Source organism: Balearica regulorum, chromosome 8 (genome assembly GCF_011004875.1).
Source record: "Balearica regulorum gibbericeps isolate bBalReg1 chromosome 8, bBalReg1.pri, whole genome shotgun sequence".
Lineage (NCBI taxonomy): Eukaryota > Metazoa > Chordata > Aves > Gruiformes > Gruidae > Balearica > Balearica regulorum.
Window position 1 is genome coordinate 3,140,051 of NC_046191.1, and position 23,993 is coordinate 3,164,043.

Below are 23,993 nucleotides of genomic sequence, written 5' to 3' on the forward strand. Positions count from 1 at the left end.
GCTTAGATCGTGGAATCCACGGAGCACCTTGCACCGACACACAGCCCCTTGCAACGGCCCAGATGGACTGCGGCGCCTTGTACGGAACAACGATGGAGAAGAGCGACTGACTACACGCAACAGTTTGTGTCATAAAACAATTCGGCAAGACAAGAGCTAGCAGTTAGGAGTTTCCACTTAACCTGCACTACTTCGCTTTTATGCTGGGAAATGTGTAAACGTAATACCAACACAACAGTTTGCTGTTTTGCTAATATAGCCAGGGTATTTTAGCACAAATTCAAAATTTGGTCCTTTATTAGGTAATTTAAGTTTACAAATGGTAACAAAAGTATTACACTTCTGAAGAAAACACACCAAATCACATTTCCAGGTACGCTTCAACATACTTCTCCTTTAAAACAGTCTTTAATTATTTATGTGGTTAAATATGCATAACGCGTTTCCCGATTTTCATTAGGTTACAGGAATTGTGTTACATCACAGACAGGTTTACCTGCAACGCCAGAGACCATTCACTGAAAATACTCCGTCCTTTCACAGTTTAGTCTTTGATTAACTGATTTTCTTCTGACTTCTACTATTCTTTGAGTCCCAGAGTATAACAACATTAAAATACACCAAAAATAATAAAAAGTGTAAGCAAGAAATAATGGACACAGATACAGGGAATAAATCCGGTAACCTCTGGGGAGGATGCACTGCAGCGCTCATCAGAGACAGGACACCCATCAGGCTTATGGAAAGAAGAAACTGCAAGATAAGGAATGATGTATTAGCTCATGGTGATTTAACGCCTTAAACGAGTAAGCTGTTGGTTTCATTACTTGGGTGCTCTGTGGTCTTCAATCTATACATAGGTGACATTGCAGAAAAAAAATTATAGCACGCCTCTACGCTGCGATAGTGTGGCTTTCCCTGTTTGGGGCTTTATGCACAGTTGTGGACATAAAACTGGTTTATGCAAGTGCTTCAGTACCACGATGAGCTGCAAGTAAGAGTTATAGGAATTAAAATTGCTTACCAGACTCCTGACAATCTTTGGAAATGACTTAAACCAAGAAACATATCCCTTCAGGGAAAGGGAGAACGGTTTCAGCTGCAGGTCCTCTGCTGAAGTCTTCTCAAATATGGAAAAGGAAGCCACACAGGCCAACAGGAATGCCAGCATTGTCACAGCGTAGGCCAGCAGCAGGCCGTCTTTCAGTAGAAGAGGCAACATACTGTTAAAACAGAATTGCCCGCAGAAGCGAATGCACGTTCCGAGTTATATTTCAAAGAATGTGAAAAGAGGAAAAAGAATACATTTATACATCCTAGAATTGGGGAAGAACGCAGTTTTAAAATAACATTAATAGCGTCCAACTCACCTGAACGTTGATACAAGTAAAAACCACGTAGCCATAAAAGGGATTTCATTTATGATCAAACAGACTGGTCTAGAATGAAAAGAGGAAAAACAGACATGCCAACACTGAGGTGACAGCAGTTCTTCCTTCCAACTTCTCACACTCCCGCTCTGCTGGGAGCCAGGGCAGACTCTCCTCCCCACTGGCACGGGCTCAGAAAATCCAGGAACAGGATCTGTTCGTTCCTCTGCTGGGGTGCCCCGCTCCCCCCTAACCCCACAGAACCCCAACAGGCAAACGCTCTGGCCTGCGCGGGGTCTGCAGCAGGAGAGCCACTCAGCAGAGCGCTTACAGTGCGTACCGCGGCACGCACAGCCAGCCGGGTTAGTGCCCGCTCTGTGCGAGGCTTCCGGCTAGCTTCTGAGGAGCACCGCGACTTCCAGACAGCTGCCTACAGGGAGAACAGGAGTTCTCTAACCACCCGGTTAGCCTTCCTGTCAGGCATGAACGAGAAGCACTAAGAGGGCTGCCTTGCCAAACCTTCCTTTATCAAATGCTACGTTCAGGTACAAATGGGACATCCAGGCAAAGAGCAAAGCTGCCGACTGTCCCTGCTGCCCTCGTCTCCTCTGGGGCAGGGATGGGAGAGCAGGGCCCTTTACCGTTGCTGTTAGTGAGGTATCCATCACCCAGCTTAACTTGCGAGCGTGCTCCCACCTCGCTGGGTGGCCACAGGCACGTCCCTGCTGCCCATGGCAGCATCGCCTCAACCAACCCCACAGCCATGCCCTCTGCCGCGGCGTGCTCTGGGAAACACAGTCTGGACACCTTCAGTTACAAGTTATTCAGCAAAGCAAAGGCGTAGAGTTTTTAAAGTCAGATATATTCATAAGTGAGAAAGCAGCATGCAATAACAAGATGAGGAAAAGAAGATCAAAATATATCCACAGAAAAATAATTTACTTACACTGACACTAGAAGAATAGATTTTTCATGTACTTGAAAGGAGAACAGGAAAAATGACAATGCACAACTAACCTTAGAAAAGGAAATGGAAGATATATTAGTATACATGACTGCAATCCAAAGCACTGTTTTAGTTTCTCAGCTGGCATAGACTTTACCTGAATGATACTAAATGATCTGCCTTTTCTAATTAACTGCTACATTTACTCCAGTGCAATATACAAGTACACAGAGCTGCTTCTGTAACCACCTCCACATACTAAAAAATACATTCTTTCAAAGTTTACCCAGAATCATTCAGAAAAGCTTCACGTAAAGAGCCCTCACTCTTGCTTAGCTTTACTGACAAGAGTATCCCCACCAAGTACACACAATATTCACATACATAAGCACTGGTGAAGTTCAGTCATGGTGAGAACTACGCACCTTCTCAACATAATATTTTGCTCATCGTCATGAACTACCACTACAAAGTGAATAAACTCTCTTTTTTCCCCACCAAATAAAAACACAGTTAAACCAATTTTAGAAAGGATAAACATTAGGTTTAGGCAATGTTGCAATAAACAAACAGTACTTACATGAAATTAAAAATAAAAATTATCTTGTAACCCTTGAAACCTTAGGACCAGCTCCATATAATTTTGATTTCAGGGAAATTTTTGCACGTAAGTCATGTTAATGTGCTTAAATTCAGTGATATGACTAAGGCAGGCAAACATTTGGGAAAACAGGTTGCTGCTGTTTTGGTTTTTTTCCAAACCGCTAATGAGCTTGCAATGTCCATGTCGGGACTTTTTATTGAATTTTGCAGCCAATGCAGTCAGAAAAGCCAGCACTTTGAAAGATAAACAAAACAGGAGAAATTCCAACTCTACATGATGCTTTAATGTGTACAGACTCTTCAGAGGAAGATAATAAAAATACAGCATTAAAGAAAATTGAGGCTAAGGAAGAAAAGTCTGGATTTAAAAGAGCGGTCAGACCCCCTGGGCACGTGATAGCAATGCACTTTTTAACCAATCTCTTCAGCAGAACGCCATTTAACAGTGAACACGCTTCTGCACACTGCAGTAAGTGGAACTGTTGGTCACACCAGTGCTGGATATAAAACGAGGGGCAATTAAAAACATGCACTTACCAAGGCAAATTTAAATCCTCGGAGAGAAGGCTGGACAGTTAGTTTTATGCAAGTAGGAAGCAGGCTCAGGAATGTTACTGCAAAACTAAGGAATTTTTGTAGGAAAAACAGTCTTAGTACATGAGCGACTAAGGGCTGTGATATCATATAATCACTTTTGAAAACTATGTGAGTTAGGACTTCAATTGTAATATTCTGAAGTACAAAATCACTCAAGGAGACTCAATCACAAGAGGAGAGCACTGAACGGTTCCTCACTGACATAAGTGCTTTTGAAAAAGGAATAAAGCATTTCCATTAATATTTTGGACCATCTAGACCTAGACTTGACTGTTCACTTATTCAAAGAACAGATCTGTGAACTCTGACTTATAAGAGCACTAAAAGAAGTAATTCTTTGAAGAGGAAAGCATGCAATTTTTAACTCTGTTTTAACCAACCAAGTAGCTTAAATCACTATATAAACAAGCAGGGAATTTTTCAGTCATAAATACTCCTAACAGTACTTGGGGAAACCCTTATCACTTGGAGAAAAGTACAGTAGAGGAAGAAAACACTTTTTTCCAATATTTTAAATACCACTTCTCATCATTCTTCAATGAAAATTACTGGTTTTGCAAAAAAATAATGCAAATAAAAAGCTACCTAAAGCACTTCAGTTATGTCTTACCTGAGTTTTAGTTGAATTTGAGGTGATATTATATTCTTTATCTTTATAAGGACACTTAGACTGCACCAAATATTGGCTACTTTATCCTGGAAGGGGAAAAAAAGGTAATTAATGATAACTACATTAATTTAAACTTATGTTTGTGACAACAATGAGGCTTGGGAAGTGGAGGATTGTTGGGGTTTTACCATGATACTGCAAAAAGACACCTGCAGATATACATCATATTTAGATGCACTTCAAATTATTCTGATCTTCAAAAATGGAAAGTTTCAAGAGACTCAATTAACACATGTTCTAAAATAACTGAGAAATAGTTCTTCAGCACGAGTGCCTACTACTTAACTCCTGAGATCACACATTTTGTGAAAATAAGGCTGTCAAACGATCTGTCCCTGATTAAACAGTGGCATATATGAATCTTTTTTCAAATGTAAAGACATTCTGTATACTGTCACATTTCATTACATACCTGAAAGTATTTAGCCGTGCTTACTGCTTGCTAGCAATGACAGAGTTAACCTCTAATAAATCAAGAAGTCTAAAGACATTAGCAGTTGTGCTAGGATCACTTTCAAAATTAAATTTGTAACTACAGCTATCATGCTCGTGAAACTCATCCCTAAACAGCTGCTTGAATCACAGCTGTGTAGACATAACAGCAAGAGAGCTACTAGCACCAACAACTGAGCCATCTTCCTCAGATGCTCACTAGCAATACAGAATATGCACTGCAAATCTGCTGAGGATTACAAGGGAACAGAGGGTTTGGCAGCACCAGCAAACACACAGGACGCCTACTTAATAGCCAATACGATTTTACAACCATCAGCATTTGTTACTGCTTCTGTAAATGGGAACCAATTCAAAGAACCTGTTACACGCACCCCAGTATAAATTTACTGCGCATTGCTTACGCGGACAATTTCTCATTTTATCTAGATTAGCATCCAGCAAGTCACTCCCCTGATCAACTCAGAAAATACTTGGGCTAATATTAGACTAAAATCCTTAAGCTCTTTCAGACTCACTGCTTATTGTCATTTACAGATTTCCTTTTTAAACTTTGTACTGGATAAAAAGTGGGGTGACCACAACTATTTATCTATTTATTTATAAATTCCAGATAATTCCCAAGGAATAGGATCATTGTTTGGGTTTTTCGGGGTCTTTTAGGGGGGAGTGTTTGTTTCTGGTTTTGTTGTGTTTTTTAAATAAACTAGCAGAGAATACACTGAGAACACTTCTGTACTGCTGCCTTTGGTACATCAGCATTAACTTTTGAAGACAAGTGCCAGTTGTGATATTATTTATATCTAAAGAAGATTAAAAGATGAATCAAACCATGTAAGCATTTGCTTAAATCCCTGTGACATCAACAACTGAAAATTCAAAGCTTCACTGTACTGGTTAAACTTGAAGTTGAGAATCTGCTTTTAAAAGTCTAATAAGACTCCTGCCCTAATTAAGCAAAGCACAAGAAGTCACTGTTACTTGGGAAATGAGTTCCCTTTCTTTTATCAGCAAGACTCCTGTGGCATTAACATTAGGTAAATGAGTAATTGCTTTACTGGATCAAGGCTGTGGTACTCAGCACCTTGCAGCACGCAAATGCCGATAGCCTGAGGGAAAGTAAAAAAACAGAACTGGCCCAAAACTTTGGGGAAAATGCAAGGTGGGTCAAAAAGAAAGTTCTAGGCTGCACCCAAACCACTATTTTTTAATTTTTTTTTTTTTTTTTAATAACAAATACTGCTGAAAAGAGCTGAGTAGAACCAAAGACAGAGACTGAAGCTGTTAACTTTTAAGGTTACATCTTCTGACACTGTCAATTACTATGGAATCTATTTCAATGGAAAAATGTATGGATTGAAGTATGGGTTTGATGATGGGATAAGTGTTGTCTACTCATATAATATCCTGGAAGATGCCAGCTGAGCTGGGGTTAAATACTGGATTAAATAACTGGCAAGAAATGACTGCTGAAGAAGCCATCTCAAATTACTAGTTCTGTGGTGTGTCTCCCACACGAAATCCCTAAAGGTCACGATGAAGGTTTCTCCAGGGATCTAAGAATACAGAACACTGACAGTGGGGTGGGGGAGAAGAAAACATGCATGCCTCAAACAAGCCTCGGTCAATGGGAAAGAGTCTTCTGAGTACTTGCATGATTTGTTCCATGTCGGTACAGAACGGGAGCCAGCAGACAGCAAAGGAAACCACCACTGTCCCGGCTATTTTAGTTAACAATACTAATCTGCAATCAAAAGAAAAGCTTATATCAGAAAAGATAAACCCAGCTACTGGTAACAAAAGTCAGTTCTTAAGTTTATAGCATAAACCTTTTTTTAAAAGGGGTACAGACCTGAAGGTAACAACTCTACACAAAAAGAGCTACCAGTACCACAGAAAAAGTTCAACATCCCCAGATTAGTGACAATTCCGTGAGAACCACAGATTGACCCCTGTCAATCTAATCAGGTTGCCCGCTGCAGCCCGTATTTAATTCAGCTTACATAATGAAGAGTGCTAAGAAAGGACACCTTGCTTTTCCTTCAGTGGAAATACTCAATGTAGATCTCAACAGGAAATATTTGTTTTGCAGGAGAGGAATTCATTACAACAAGGTAAGTATCTTCCACTAGAAATTAATTCAGAAATGCCCACATGCAAATAAGGAGCATCACATTCCCAATGCTAGGCTGCCTGGGTGTGTTCTTAAGAAAGATAAAATGGTCCAAACTCACTTACCCCTTTCCTTTCAGTCCCTTCTTGAAGCACTTTCCAAGTAAATAGCAAAAAAATGGCAGAGAATGGTAGAGTTCCATCTGCTTATAATTTAAGGCCAAGCAAAATGCCACTGACCCCAAAAGGTCCCAGTCGTAAGACAAATAAAGTACACCCCACAAGGCAAAGCCAAGGCTCACTGAGTTGTATATGTTTTTTTATGTCAAGGACAAAATACACATCATAGTACTGGAAGATCAGTAATGAAGGCCCTGAGGGACAAGCGTAACAGGAAGGCCCTGGACAGACTGCGCAGCAGCTCAGGATGCCACCTCGGATCCTTTCTCTGCCTCTGATCCCTCCTAAACCCACACGAGTGAAAAATTAAGTAATATTATTACTTAATAGATGTAACGTACATTCAGTCAACCAAGCTTTTGGTGACAGTGACAGTACTCTGTAGGGTGCATCAGGGTAAACATTTTTTTCATGGTATTTAAATGATTAAGGATAATCATTTAAATGATTAAGGATAAAGCCTTCAGGAGTTTCTCCTCCCAGCTTCCAAAAGATACATGCAGAATATCCAAACACAACAGTATTTAAATTACATATTATTTAGCTCAAGGACTCCCAGGATTTTTGTGGTTATATTATACCTGCAATACACCCTCATCCATGACCACTCCCCTTAGCTGCTAATCCAGTACAAACAATGAGTAACAGTTACTAAAAGCAACATTACTTCCTTACGATTTTGAGAACAGGTTCCCAAGCTCAGTAGAATTTGAAGAGACTAAGCTATACTTACTATTGAATTGCAACAAAAGATTAGCTTTGTCGTTTACTGTTATTTTTACACAATGAGAGAAACCAAAGGAGAAATACTTGTCAGAAATTTCACAGTATGTTGTTTTCTCGTCAATAGCTGTGACAACACATACAGATTGTCTACCTTGTTTTCAGCCCACTCAAATTTCCCACTCAAAATCACGATGTATATTTGAGATCGCATCAATTTCACATCAACACATTGTTGTATCAAAAGGCTGTGATCTTGCAAAGATGTGCAGCAGCAGTTAAGGTTAAGTAAATCTATTGACATCTTGGGAGCTGGTCACAGATAGCCAAGTCATTCAGGTAAAAGCCACGGGGCTGGAAGAGACCAGGAGATTATGCAGTACATCGGTCTGCTTCACAGTGTCTGCTACACCCTTGACAGCAGGTTTGCTAAACCTTTTCAGGTCTTGATGCTGCGGATTCCACAACATCCACAGACAATCCATTCCAGCATTTCACTGTAATGAGGTTCAAAAGATTTTTCCATGTATTTAAAAAAAACAAATATTCCCTATGGTACATTTGGGCCGTTACTTCTTGCCCTGTCTAACCTAAGACACACAGATTATTGCCTTCCTCTTTGTACATCTTTTACACGTTAGAAAACTGTAACCCTGCGCCGCCTTCTGACCACCAGCTTCTCTCACCTAAGATGAAGTGTGTTCATTCCCATCCCCATTCTTGTAAGTGAGGTCTCCAGATGATCTACATCTTTAAAGAGTCAGGCCAAAAAAAGAATGTCAGAATTCCTGAACTGTAATTCAAATATTCAATAGCATTATAATTTTTTCCTTCAAAATCTGCTAAGATATATTATCTCCCAAGTTCACCATGCACTCTTGGAAGAAAACCACAAATTAGCAAACTATTTGATTGTCAAAACTTGATTTAGTAGTAGATGCTGAGATTCAGTATCTCCTTGGAATATTTAAAGATCTACATTTATCACAACTCCAGGATTGCGTCCCTCTGGCTCGACAGCACTGAGCAGTACAGCCTGGAGTAGCCAACTAACAGTATTTGCTTGTTGATGTGCAAAACAAGTGTAAAACCAGAAATCTTATTTAAAAAGACCCACCTGTGAAGGTGTCTGACACCTATATTGACTAGTTAGCTCTGACAGCCTAACTCATATTAGATGCCTAGCTTTTAAATGGTTAGGCATAAAATGAATGCAATCGCAAGTAATTGTAAAGGCAAGACAGAATGGCACACATTATACAACTGAACATTTTACACAACTGCACTTGACACACTGCTCTGCCATCTCAAGAAGATCTAAGGTGATTCTCTTTCCAAACACAAACCATGGGAGCACAAGCCATCATTCTTTTCACTGTCACAGTACCACTGACATTTTCTGCAGTAAAGTGACTGACAGAAATATGAGCTTGAGGCACAGAAAGAATGCTATCCATGTTTGGAATGATTTGTCCCAATATCAACTATTTATCTCCAATATATTTCAGACTTACACCTTTCCTTAATATCTCTGCTTTGGGGTAGGCAGACACCTCTCAGATGACTTTGTATACAAAAGAAATCACCTGCCCAGTTAAAGACAAGTACTAAAGAACGGTGTTACTTCGTAAATGGAAACTCATTTCATTGCAGATCAAGGATACTGGAAGTGTCCGTGGTCAATAAGAATGAGGCCTGGATAAAGCAGTATGCAGAGAGCACTGGAAACCTGGAAAGAAGGATCAAAAAAAGAGAGGGGAAAAATAATGATTTCTAAGTTAGACATTAGACAGAAGAACTTATACTACTTTTCCAGAACAAAAATTTGCCCCTCCGTGGTGCATCGTCTATGTAGGAACCTTATTCTCTACAAGTAATCTTCTGTAGGTAATATTTTGAAGAATAAAAAAAAAGGATAAAGATTTTCCATAAATAAGAAAATATTGAATGGAGACCAGCTTACCCTTTGCCACCCAGCTCAGAGATCACCCACACCCATCTTAAACCTTGGAACCGCTCCAAAAATCAGAAGACTTTTATTCCAAAAAGTATTGGTTCTACCATAAAGAGCGTGCAAGACAAAGCAGTTCCTAGATTCCCCCATGTCACAGCACAAATCTTGTTTTTACTACCCAAGTAGTAAATATTTCAGAAAGAAATATAAACCAGGAGTTCACAACTACTAAACTTCAGAGCATCTTGTTATTGTTACTGAAAGCATTAAAATAATTGCTGTAAGATAAGTTAATGGCTTTTTTTAATCTTTTTAACTGAAAAGCCTTTAATACGAGATATACTGATTGTCAATAGTTTTATGTCAGTTGAAGCCATCATGGTGTTGTATATGTTAATTAACTCTCATACTGTTCCATTTCTACCCTGTTTTAACAGTATATTTTCTTTGGTTTTTAATTTACACGCACACCAGATACTTGCCTTCTTCTTAGTAGATGTTTCTTTCAAGGAAAAACAATATAAAATAACTGCAGGAATATAAATCAGCAAATCAGCAACAAACACTGAAAAATAAAGATTAACTTTACGTTAGAATCCTCCCACATACCTCATCTTAATGCTATTCAGGTTGTGCGTTTTCATGTGGATTGTGAATCACTGACTCTGCTTACAGTTTTAACTTCTTAATGCTCCGCATGTTGGTTGTATGTGGTGTGAAAAACCTCAGGTGATAGCAGTGTTGGAGCAAGATTACTTGCTTGCCTTTTGAACGTGGGGTCTGCACCTGTATCTTTACTGAAAACTTCACTTTACTCATTCAATTCAACTGAAGTTCAAAAGTCATGTGACAATAGAAAAGCATATTCAGCTGAAACGATGGTCTTACAGTGCATTACAGAATGTTCCACTGTTTTAAAGATAGCTCTGGTTTGGCAGCTATACCACGGCTTTTTTTTTTCCCCCCAATTGTTTTGGGGAAGACAAGGAAAAAATACAGGCAAATTAAACATTAAAATATCAGAAAGTTTTTCATTAGAATAAACTGGGTAGTTCCACTTCAAAGGATAAGAAGAAATCGGTCTACAGAATTTGATCTTGTTAATGTTTCCAATGCTATCATTTCTGATGTCCAAAAGCTGCTGCTTCCATGTGTTCAGCTGTTTTGGCTTCTGGCACAGCCTCAGTCAATAACGGAGCACACTCTAGTTCCTCACATGCCAAAATGAGAGAAGGCATTCTTAATTCTCAAAAGAAATCAACCACGACTAGATCCAGTCGAGTTGTTTGATGGAACAGATAGTCTGAAGACACAAATAATTAAGAAGCTCTAGATTGTTACAATCTCCAATGTATCTGTGTGAATTACTAGTGATGTGGATAAATAGACTAAAACTAGTATCATCCACCTACAGCAAATATATGTAAGAGTCGACAAGAAAACAGAACCAGCAGGTTCACCTGCCTAGAATTATGTCAACTCCTGCTCATGCTTAAACCACCAGGTGAATTCTACTTGAGCGCTGTCTTAAGAGCCAAAGAAAAATCTCAGATTATTTCTATAAACCAGTTTCAGAAAATGAAACTTCCCTTCCAAGAGGGAAGTATACTTCACCTCTTTTTAGTCACGGGCTTTGGAAGAAAATGTTTACAAATATCAGTTATTCCGTGATGAATCATTTTACAGGCTTAAGCCACAATTAAACAAATATACCCACAGCATTAGCAAAACAAATACACTGACACTTAAAATAAAGGTGTAATACCAACAGCTGACATTGACCATTCTGAATTATTTTAATGCATTCTTCTAATAGCTATTGTTAAAAAAGGGTTATCACTTTTCCTAGATCCATCAGTGGGTTGTCAAGTGAGTTGATTTCAAAATTAATAAAGACCATTTCAAGGACAATTAAGTTCTAGTGATTTTTATTTTTTTTCAATTCAATCAATTACTAGAGACCAGACCGAGAGGTTTGTGAAGTACAGAAAAGCTATTGATGAACAACAAATTCTGCTGTTGCAATCAGAAAGCATTTTGTGGAACTCTACTGTTACGCAAAGCAAAAGGCAGATTTTAAATGAAATAAAATAGTAACTGGATAATATCGTGTATGCCGTTGCTTAGAGAACAAGAGCTCATTGGCCACGTTGTTTGCTGTCCTACTGATACAGGTACTGAATTAAGTTATCTATAATTTTGTTTCTGCACTTGTTTTATCGTTTTCTTTGTAAAGCCATATCAAAATAATCAAATGGTCAGAAGAGTGACTGCAGGAAAATGAAATTTAGGCTAAAAGTGATAAAGTACATTGTTACTTTTTTGCTAACAGAGGTTTACTCTAGAAAGTGGTGACCATTTGAAAGAAAAGTGACATCTTTAAAAATACCAAATATCACTCCCTTTCAGATAAAGTATAACAGCTAGTAATAAAGATCTGAGACCTCAAGAGGCTTTTAAGTCAGTGAATGCCAGTATATATGCAAAACAATTTTACAATAAAAAGTAAGCTAAGCTGAAAATGAAAAACGTATTTATCAGAACAGAAGGAAAAACAATACTATTTTGAAAATTAAAAAATGGCTCTATGCTGCAAAAAAGTGGCTTAGTTTTAGAGTTTTTACTGAACCAATTTGGTTGAAAACTTGTTTGTATATTTTATATTTATCAGCTTCACAAACGATGGCAGAAGAGAAAATAACACAGGAGTTTGGTTCGTAAATTGACCTGCAAAGCCCCCAAGTCAAAGAACTGAGAATAACCTGGCGAAGACAGAGAAGCTGCGTGATATTAAACATGCTAAATTAGTAAGCAAGACAAATCTGTATGATCATCCTAAGGAAATAAAATTTTCCTACCTGTTGTACGCATAAATAACTTATGTGGCTGACTCTCATACCCCCGAGATGTGTGCAGAGCAATCCAATCAGGATTTATTAACTTTGCACTGTAAAACAAAGTACAGACACATCAAAACGTAGACAGTTCTCATTTCCCATTACACTCCTTTCAGCAATAAAGATGACATGCACAGGAGCATAGTCCAAGAATTAAGATGAATGAGAAGAAATATTTCAAAGAGCAATAGTGATCAATGAAAGATTTTCCTCACCACTAGATAAGTCTACACTCTAGACCTTAGCTGCTATTTCACAATTAAAAAAAGTATCTTTGAAAACAGTAAAAACGGAATACAATATTTATTAGGACAAGACAACCACCTTGAGTCTAGTTCCACTGACTTTTAAAAAAACAATTGTAAATACCTTTCATACTTAAGTATTAAATATAAACCATTTACAGTTCACATAGATGCCCCACATAACTGTGCCTGTGCACTTTAACCTACATTCTTATTCCATAAGTCTCATTCCAACAGCAGTAAAGCCCTTGTGGAAAAAGTATTCCAATAACAGAATTCTATTTACATGATATCCAGTCATCAAATGTCACTTGGGCTCTCAATACAAGAGAGGTTTCCCATGTGAGGCACCCAATTCCTAACAGCACGTTTCTCTGTGCATCACTGATCCAACAGCAGCTTATATGAAAAGCTAAAAATCTCAGTCACATCTAAATCTGCCACAATTTAAGGACCTGGCAAAAAGAAGAATGTAACCCTTCAGCTCCCCTTCTAATAATTACAAGACAGAAAAATAGCAATATTAGTTTTATGCAGTACGGATACATAAAAAATCTATTTCCCTAGCTTTAAAGTAGCAAATAATACTGTTTCATCAGCTGCCCAGACTGGTAGTTTTTAGCTACTAGTTTCTCTTCTCAGGAGAGAAAGGGGGGGGGGGGGGTAAATTTGGTATTTTGTATTCTCCACAGAAGTAACTATTTAAAATAATGAACTTACATGTAAGCACACAGAAAACTGTGATAGGCAGTAAGAGGTGGATAATCAAGGCCCCAGTACTGCAGGTTGTTATCACTTGTATTGAAGTACCTAAAAAAAAAAAATTAAAGAAGGATCTACATTTCCAGCTTTGTTTTAGCCTGAGGAAAAGGCTGAACATTAAAGCAAATATTTTTATCAACGTATTCAAAGTCCAAAAGGAAGTTAGCAACTTCTATATCCACTTTATTTTACTTTATACAAAAAAATCTCAAGCATCAAAACAAAAGCAAAAGTGATTCAGAGTACACTCACTTGTGTTTGCAAAACAGGAGATTTAAAAAGAGCTAGAGCTTACTTACCTGGAGAGGGAAAAATCTCTAATGTGAATAGAGTTTGACACAAATCCAGAGACTAAGACAAAGCCTGCACAAAACTAGTTGTACACATCTACTGTAGCTGTAGATTTGTTTGCATGATAGGCTTTGCAGGTCCTCACCTCCATCTACAAACCCAACCTACATTTTTCATGCGTGTTAATTACTCCAGAAGACAGCAGTTAATTTGCCAAAAAGGAAATTAAACCAATGTAGTTAAAAGGAAATTTCAAAAGAAATTATTTTCCTTATATCAATCCTAGATTCTTTTTTTCTGGACTTGGACAGCACATTTAATATGTGACAATGACTTCTAAATAGTTAAACTTTATCTGCTACTCTTTTAGACTGTAACGCAGCAAAGTTGTGAACTGCTGCTACTCAACAGATCTTAATACGAAAATTCTGAAAAAACATCAGTTGAAGTTATACTGATGGAAAGCAGCTAAACAGAAGTGGAAAGGGTGACATAAAGACATGACTCAGAGAAGTAGCGTAGGTCCAGAAGAAAACTATGCCACAGCAGGTGCACCTAGGCAATTCTGTCAGCATGAACGTAGGAGTCAGGGGGCTAAAGAGTTCCTTAGAAGGCAACATTGAGTTACCAGAGTAACATGTCCTGAAACAGCCAACACAAGGTCATGAACCTCAATCAGATATGTCAGCCACAACCACTTTACCTAGTTCCACCTCCAAACTCAGGTGGATCACGTGAGAGAAAAGAAAAGGATTTTCCCATTTATAATTACATTGTGTCAGTATTTCTATGGAAGGCTGGCAGCAGTCAATTAAGTCACCTCTTCCAGAGGAGAAACAGAAGGTTTTATCCAAGGAAAAACAGAAGTTACAAAAAATAAGGCATCAGCCCCTATATATCTTACAGTGAAACAGACTGACTAGTCTACTCTAACACCCAAGGGGCAAGGCTCTTGGCTTTTCCAGTTTCTCTCTTCAAATGCAGCCAATTTTTGACATTTATTACAGTAAATGATATTTCTTGAATTCCTTATGAGCTGCCTGAAGTATCTTATGAACAGATGATAAATCACATTTCTTTGAGTTGCATCTCTGCTTCTTATCCTACGATTCAAGATCACTCATGCCAAGGCAGTGGAGATTCTTCATGCAGATTGTAATAGTCTGCATCTTAGTAGTAAACTTCCCAGTTTGGGGTTTTTTTGTTTTGTTTTTTAATTTTACCTTCCATAAGTCCATAGTTTCAACAGAAAAAAATAATCCCTATACCCAGTAATATTTAGCAAAAAAGCCTTCACAGTTTTTAATTAGCAATATAATAAGAAAGGATGTTCTTTAATAAATAATGTCAAGGCTCTAAAGAATAATATAAAAAAAAGAAACATTTAAATTCTGGCCTCTGGCTCAGAGAAATCTCACACAAGGAAACCAAGTATAAACCATACTGTAGTTTATTGCAGCATTCTTTTAAAAATAAACCTTTGTTTTGGATCAAAGAAAATAAGCATGGAACATGCAGCTGCATAACCTATACATGTCTGTTTAACAGTAAACGTGACAAGTCTGTGAAAAGATCAAGAGATCTTATAGGACTACATCCTCATGAGAGAGCTACCCTCTATATTTACCTAGACAAATTTACAGAACATGTGCATGCTGCACAGACAGTTTTTCTAAATACTAAACAAATAACTGCACTAGAAGCTATTAGAATCTCAACTTCAAATTTGAACGCTATTTTTACATACCAAAGTATAACATCTTTTCACATTGCACGCTTCTATAATACAGGAAAGACAGTTTAGTATTCCAGAATGTAATCCCCTGCATGTCAGCCGAAACGTTCTTTTCTAAACGCCCAAGACTGAATATGACTTCACTGTACTAGAGATTCAATTCTCAGAGCTGACCCAATCAAAAAAACTTCTGTTACAAATGAAATGAAGAGCAAACACAACAAGACTGAGATGCCCAGTCACCAGCCCACAGGCTAAACCCAACGTACAATACAGTTTCATCTGGCCCGCAGGAATGCCTAGAAATAACAACTGCTGTAACTCTTAAATTTAAGTACATATAGTGCCACATAGCAGAGTGGATCAAAGCTTCCAACTCGTATTATCCTATATCTCCACTATCTCGGATAAAGAGGGGTTTGGATATCCCAGAAAAAGTAAAAGAGAAACAATAATACATTTACAACAGGTTGATCTGAAATGACAATACAGAGTCATCTGCAGAGTTCCAGAGTGCCATACTTTTGGAATTGGCCCCACATATATTTATAGAAATACAATTGAATTAATGTTCTATTCTGTCGTATCGGTCTGTTCCCCAACAGATAGCTGAGGAAAAAATTACTCCAGACAAACACAATGCAACTATTCCTGTTGGAAGATGACCCAGAGTTTCAACTTATTCCAATTTGTGTTGTAGCATATACATGGACTAAATCATTTTTACTGTTCCATGCAAGCTCTAAGGAATATTAGAAATAATGTAAAAATAAATAAAATATTTGGAATAATTTTCCTACAGTTTTAAGTGATCTGTATAAATTAAGTTCATTATCCTTAGATCTAGATTCCAGACACCCACATTTTAAAATCTGTATTAAGAACATGGGTGTGAAAAATGAACACGCAGGTTTGAAAAACAGCCTATGCCTCCAGCCCAAGAATTCTAGTCTCTACATTTACCGGTACACCCCTGCCTCTCAGCTTAGGGAGATGAGCAGAGTGCCTTTTGGTTTTGTCAATGCTGATAATCAGGAGACGCTCTGCGCATTAGAGAACTAGAACTCAAGAAGCTGAACTGATTTTTTTTTTTTTTCTAAATGAGGTGAACAAGCTTCTCTACGATCTCTCACGTAAGCCTACTACAAATTTTTGTCTTGACCTTTCCAGTTAATTCAAAACAAAGCCAGAACTTCACAGAGAGACCCACCAGTCAGAATATTTTGTTATACAAGTTCACAGCCAGCAAGTCCAAATTTTAGCTTTTTTTTCTTTTTTGTGAAGAAAACCATACCTCAGTCTAAGAACAGGGTGATATTCTATTACTACAAAAGGATTTTAGAATAGTTCAGAGAACAGTAGAAGATATTGCAAAGATCTTAAAGGTATATTAAAGTAAGATTAAGTATTAAGAAATGAAGTCTCACTACATTTACCCCTTTGTAACCTGAGCTACAATAGCAATACATACCACTGCCTGATGGGTAAATTGTAAGTAACTTCTTGCCAGTGTCTCTGAGCTTCATAATCTCCATACATAGGTGGTTTTCCCGCACCTAAAAAGAGATGACAGAGTATTCGTGAATTTATTCTGTTTAAGCAGATTGCTTTTCCTCCAGATATGTATTTGCATATTAATATATTACTAATTTTATTCTCCATTCCTCTCTAATATTTGAGAGCCAAATAGAGATCTCATCTTCTATGCAGTCTAACAGGCAGGGGAAAAAAGAAAAAAAAAAAGTTATGCGTTCTTTTGGCTTTCTGGATATTTCTGCAATAAGCATTTATCAAGATATTCCACTATGAAGAATTGCTTCCTCATCTGACAAAAAAAATCATTTCCAAGTGTAGATGAAAAATGTGGCACCCTCTCTGAAATAAGAAAATGTACATAACAGACATCTTACACTGATGTTGTATGAATTACTTCACTTTTTAGTATATAATAATTGACAATGTTCTCACTCGTGTTTCAGCCGTGTCATGGTACCTTGCTATTAAAAGTAACAACTAGCCTTATTTCTACTTACAACGAGGACCTGCTGCAAGTCACCCCAGTTCCTACCCCTTTCTTCTGCTGCCTGCTTTGCAATGCTAGCAAGAACACTGCACCTGCCCCTTTCCCCATGATTCTTAACAAAGAGTTAAGATGAACTGTTTACTCAATCAGGTCATTCAGTACACAGAATAGGTTCAGAAGAATTTTTTCCTATAATCTCCAAAGCTTCCTAAATAATAACTGCTCCATTTTGTTTTAAAGAAATTCTCTCATACACATTTTTCAACTGAGTGATTGTTATGTAGCAATTCTGCAAAGTGAATTATGTTAAAGGACACTTTTCACGCATGCATACATAAGTCTCTCGGGAAACTAAAATCTTTTTTCCCACAGAAAAAAAAGCTTTATCAATGCAAATACTTCAGATGCCTACTCATAAACAATTCCCTCAACGTAAGCCTAACTCTGATAATGGCACTATGTTAAGCAACTTTATCACAGAGTTTATTTACTTCTATTAACCTGTGCTTATTGAGAACAGAAACTGGACTGATAGTACTTCCAGTAAAATATTGACACCAGCCAGACAGAGATTTAAGAGTTTCTTTAAAATATAGGAAAGCCATCTATATTTTTTTCACATGATCTATGTTTGTGGGAGTCACACAAGCTCAGATATGTACTATTTATTCCAGGGTAGTGAACAGACTACTTTAACTAATTTATTCCTGGGTAGTAGAGAGAGTAGATTATCTCCACTACATGACACATTCAACTAAAAGTTTCCCAAATAAGTGTGGTCACTGGAGAATAGGAGTTTTATCAGCGTCCATTTTGTAGCTATAAATCTAGTGGAACAAAGAACCTGTCATAGGATTACTGAAATACAAAAAATAGGCATTATTCAAATTTTAGAATGTGCGTATATGTGTGTGTATATATACACAAACATATATAAACACATACGTTTTATTTGTTATAATAATAATTTCTTATAGCTTCTCTCTCCTTAAAAAAAAAAATTGACTTCAGAATTATCAAAAAAGAGATCTTAATCCAAAAGTTCAATTACTAAAAGCCAAATACAGAGACTGATCACACATCAGTCAGTTTGAGACTGCAGATTTAGCTTCTGCCTACAGCAAACATCAAGTATACAGCCAAACAGCATTCAAAATTAACAGAAATTGAGTATTTTCTTTTTAAAGGGTCACAAATACTTTAAATTTAGAATGGTTTTATTCAGTTTTATTGTTACCTGGAAATAGACATTTTTAAGGGTCTGAAGCTGCCTTTCAAGACAAGTATTTAGCTCCTACTCATTTAGCAGTTTAGCAATGCATCAAAAAAAATTATGCATTAACCTACAAAGCCAAATTTGTCCTCAATAATTCTCCAAGACCAACTAACCTAAGGTCATCAAAACTAGGTATTAGTTACCTGCTTTCTCACCATTGTGACCCTAATTCCAGAGGCAGATCCAAAAGCATGCTAGATGGCAAGCAACAGCAGAATGGAATCGATACAGTGATCCAAGACCATACAGTAAGGGAGAATTAACCTCCTTACTTCTGGCCATCCATGCCACACGTGGTTTCAAAGTATGCCGAATCAGCATTTCTACCAGAATCTTCTTCAGAGAACGATGACTACTTCTAATCCTTGGCTCAAGTCTACTGCACTGAGCAGCAGTGAAAGCAAAACATCAGGAATATGTCAGTTTAAACATTACCCTGCCCTTTTTTTTTTCCTTGCTCCTGTCATTGAAGGTTTATTACATTTGAAGGAAGTAAAAATGAAATAAAAAAATTCCAGTGTCTTTCTAACATTCAGGTTTGTCTTTTTTCAGCCATCCAATGCTCAAAGTTAAGCACATGGTTTAATAATCTGCCAGATTGGATCAGACTCAGCTTTACCTATTCCAAAAGAAGTTATACAATCATTGTGTAGGAAACAAGATTTAAAAAATGTTATTTTAGTTCAGGCATTATTTTAAGATTCTCTTTCAGAATCTTGATTGGTTTAAAATTAAACCAACTTAAAAAAAATCTAGTTTGCAATGTAATTGTAAACACTTGCAGTGCAACAGAAATTTAGTATTGTGTGGCAAAAGACAGGGTGTTTGTTTTTCTGCCTATAGGTGGGGGAAAAAAAAAAGCGCGCCTTGGTTACCTACAGAACAGATCTTTTATTATGGCATTTTCAGAAAACAAATTCAAAATAAAACAATTGTGTAAAAGAAATATGCATGCAACTTATCTCCAAGCAAATGAAACCCAGGAGTTACCAGCTTAAAAATCACTAGAATACTACTGAACAGTTCCGAGGACTGAGGGGATGAGGTTCCCAATTGCCTTAACAGAAAACCAGAGTTGAATTTGACATAGCTTGTCATTTTTTTAGCTGATGCGGATTGAAAGTAATGGTCTGTTTTCAAAAAAAAAGAAAAAAATTGCAGAGACCAAGCTTTGTGCAAGCTTATGCTAAGCATAGGAATGGCATTGAGAGGTTTGGAAAAAAACCTGCTAGTTCTTTGCAAGCATTATGAGACTGGGAAGAGAAAAACTCATCTATTAAAAGAGTATAGCTCTAGTTCATGCTGTAAACAATCTTAAGGAAGTATAGCTACAAGGCAGAGTGTAATCGCTCAATTGACATCTCCTTTACACCGTCTTCATTATCACTAGTACAGTTTTATCTAAATATAAATTAAGGCTATACCTGTTATAGAACTTAAAGGACAAGATTAAACAAATGTACAATTTGATTCCAATAATATTGTACAGCTACTGAAACAACAAAGGCATAGGTGCGAACAGCGAGCTGTTCTTTGGCTCCTCCTAAAACATTACTTACCGTCACCCTCCCACCTCCCAAAAAAAAGTTGTGGGGTTCTTTTTCAGTGTTTTCTTCTAAGTGGCTGTGATGTTAACCATTGCACAAGTCAGAAAAATAAGAACAAGCTATTATACAAACCTTCAGGAAATAGAGAGGCACTAAAAGCTGACAATACTTGAAATAACACATTGCTTCCTATTTATGATTTTACATGCAAGATTATTTTAATTTATCACAAGCTCCATAATTCACCTTCACGTGGTTATTTTACAGACTGTGAATATGTATTACCTGAATAAGAACCAAGTGATACAGTCCAGCGTACAGTAAGTCCTAGTAAAACAGTAATTGTCATTAAGCTCCACTTCTCCATAGCTGGTCTTTGTAACAAGCCAAAAGGTACCTGAAAAAAACCACCATAAACATTGCTACAATACTGTCCATGGTTTTGCTCCTTAGGCGTTTAGTGGCACTACTGATAGTCCCAGTTTTCTCCCCACCCAGAAGCATTCTGTGACTGTCTTGTGTCTGGAAGCACGCTGCAATCAGGAGGGGTTTTCAGTACAAGAGAATTTCTAACCATGAAGCCAAACGCTGCCCCAAAGCAATTTCTCCCACTTCAGAGCTAGAAGCTGAAAGACATCTGACAGAATGCATAAAACCAGCAACAAGAAGGGTAAAAGATTTCAAACCACTTGAGAGCTCAAATATCAGATCAACACTACACTGTACATACACGTACATACTTAAGCATCACCTTAATAAGCTCCACATAATTTGTTATGCAAACATGTAGCATGTTTTACCTGTAAGTGACAGGAGAAGATTCTCCAAGAGACCAATAGAAAAAATTGTATTGGTGGTCAAAATAGTCACACCAACCAGGTATGTTAAGTAGCTCACAAACTAATACTTGCCACTGAAGAAGAAAAACCTCTTCAAAGAAGTCTATAAAAACTCCTAGATTAAAAACTCACTAGGAAAAAAATGGATTGTTAACAAGCACACAATTTTAAAAAGTTAGTAAATGTGTTAAGTTAATGTCACTTATTTTATTGATTAAGAACACCATAGCCAAATTATGCAAAGTGCAGATCTGGAATAGGTTTCTCTGTTGGTTTAAACATATTCAACAATGATTTAAAAGTTAGCTGTGTGCTGGCAGGTCTTGCGCTGGACCAGGCATTGTCTGTTCTCCTGCAGCCATTATAAAAGCACAGAGTCCATCATAAACTCTGCATGACGTGTTCTAACTAATTCCACAGAAATACACACAGTCATGAGCTAGTACCTAATAAAAAAATGAAATGCATACTGCCAACCTAGGAATGGAAAGATCTGGCATTAATGATCAAAAATCCCTGATCTGAATCTTACTTCAGTCTCCTCGATATTCAAAAAGGGGCTTGAGATTGTACTTCTCCCTTCCCAAGCATAAGCACGCTATCTCCCTCTCCCTCGAGGATACACTAGATGAAGCCTACCAGGCTCAAGAGATCTTCTGCATCCTTCTACCCAAAAAGATAGAAGGATTGATCTCCCACCAAGCTTGCTTGACCATAGTAAGGAACCAGTAACAATAAGAAACATTGCTAGACCTGTCAAATTAAAAGCCACATGCATCCAACTCAAAAAAAAAAAATTTTAAAAAAAAATCAAAAAACAGGAAAGTAACAACATTGCCCTGTGCAAAAAAACACTAACTATAGAATATGCAAAGTTTGACCCAGAGAATCAAAAATATTTTAGTCTGAGTTAGAAAAAAATTGAAGAAACGACTCCAGTCTTGACAGTGAGAAACAGCAGTAAATCCAAAGGCTATACTGCCAAATCAGCAGCAGTAGCACCATTCCCTCCACAGTCAGCAACAGATACATTACAGAAGAGTAGATGAGCCTGGGCACAACTGCCAAAGAATTTCCTTGCAGAAGCAGCATCATTCGATTTAAGTGAGTTTAATACACTTGCCACTGCCAAAAAAAAAAAAAAAAACACAAAAAAAATACCACACAGCAGTAGTACTGAACTGGTGTTTTAGTAACAGACAAGTAACATCCAAGACATATTTAGGTTATTCTGCTCAAATTAAATCCATATTTATTCACTACTGACAGAAAGGTATGACTCAATGCCACCACCAAGGAAAAGAAAAGTTACTTTAACAATATAAATCTATGACAGAAGTAGATCACCATCTATAGGTAGAAACATGAACACCTGATACTTGCATGCTTTCAATGCTACACCTGTGCCTAAACTACAGGACAGGCACATTTATCTAAATAAAAGATACTGAGGTTGATTTTGTAGATAATTTTACCCTAAGTGAACTCTTGTGCTTCCTAAACTTGGGTCCAATACGACCAGAGTACTATATGACTCCCAAAAGTCAAATGTCACAAGCCTGGCCTTTCCCATCTATAAAATACTTACATCCTTTCTTACTTACTCCTTTCTACCTCCAGTTAGAACAATTACTAATTAATTACACCTCCTACGCAATGCCAGTCTCACCTGCAGACTGACTGCCCCATCTCTGCTGCTCTCATTTACTTCTGCCATTCCCTACATTTCGAGTAACTGGCATTTTCTGGGGTACTAAATTTATTCTTTCTCTCCCCTCAAAAGCAGTTCTTAAAATATTCCTGCCTACTTCCTTTTCATCTTTAATAGTTATTCCAAACCTCCTAAAACAAAAGCCATGCTTTTGTGAGATTCTAAATCTAATTGTTGCTGTCTCATGGGTAACAGTGTGAAACAAATAAGACAAAAAAGATTATAAAGCTGGTTTGGTCAGTCTCAAACTTTTTCTCTTCTGACTCTGGACGAGCAACACTAGAGGGTCTCAAGTGAGATGGCGCCGATAAGTATGGCTCAAAAACCCACCACCCTTCCACGCTGCCTACTGTGAAGATTCAGACACATGGTACAGGTGCGATCCAGCCAGTCCCTGCCAAAGGGAGCTTAGAGAACTCAGTCATAGACGTACAACCCTTACTATAACTCTTTGTTTTAAAAGGGATGTCAGCACCCGTTCGTTCCTCAGAAATGCAAACGCTAAGTTAAGAATTTCGTTTGCTAAAGTAATCGCCGTCTATAAGCCTACTGCTTCCTTACTCCTTGTCAGAAGACGTGGTTATGTCTCAGCTTTCCTCACTCCCCCCCGGTCCATTCCAGCCGGTTCAGACACCCGAGGGTGAGCTGCTGCACTCGGGCCTCCCTGCTAACCCCGCGGGGACAACGGACCCGAGCCGCCCTCACCCGCCAGCGGGCACCGCAACTCCCCTCAGCCGGCTCCCGCCCCGCTCCGGGCGATGCCCTACCCTCAGCCCCCCAACCGCCGCTCAGACACCGGGGAAGCGACGGAGGGGAGGCGCTGTACACCCGCCCCGGCCCTCCCAGGGCACGATAGCAGGAGCGAAGCGGCCCGCCGAGCCCTGAGGGAGCGGAGGACGAGCCACCCCTCCCGCCACCGGCCCTTCCCGCCGCTCATGGCGCGAGCCCGTAGCTCCTTACTGGACACAACCGGCGCTCACGCGCTTCCGCGTTCGAAGCAGCTTCCGGCCTCCGCCGGCTGGCGCGCGCGCGCGCGCTCCCGTTAAGGCGGCTGTGGCG

At 38.3% G+C, this 23,993-nt stretch overlaps 1 protein-coding gene across 2 annotated transcripts; it reads right to left on the reverse strand.

Moving 5' to 3' along the window:
* Positions 1 to 267: 267 nt before the first annotated feature.
* On the reverse strand, positions 268 to 23,993 carry ALG6 (ALG6 alpha-1,3-glucosyltransferase). Of its 2 annotated transcripts, none has more exons than XM_075759226.1 (15): positions 23,895 to 23,993; positions 20,670 to 20,781; positions 17,010 to 17,094; positions 13,471 to 13,560; positions 12,467 to 12,555; positions 10,091 to 10,173; positions 9,319 to 9,383; positions 6,878 to 7,063; positions 6,248 to 6,383; positions 4,127 to 4,212; positions 3,457 to 3,541; positions 2,317 to 2,387; positions 1,371 to 1,439; positions 1,025 to 1,223; positions 268 to 753 (listed from the first exon to the last, which is right to left on the reverse strand). In XM_075759226.1, the coding sequence occupies exons 2-15, from the start codon at positions 20,749 to 20,751 to the stop codon at positions 556 to 558; spliced, it is 1,524 nt and encodes a 507-aa protein (XP_075615341.1). In that variant the 5' UTR covers positions 20,752 to 20,781; positions 23,895 to 23,993; the 3' UTR covers positions 268 to 555. The 2 variants fall into 2 exon arrangements, with proteins under 2 accessions (XP_075615341.1, XP_075615340.1); XM_075759225.1 differs by lacking the exon at positions 23,895 to 23,993 and adding an exon at positions 23,731 to 23,858.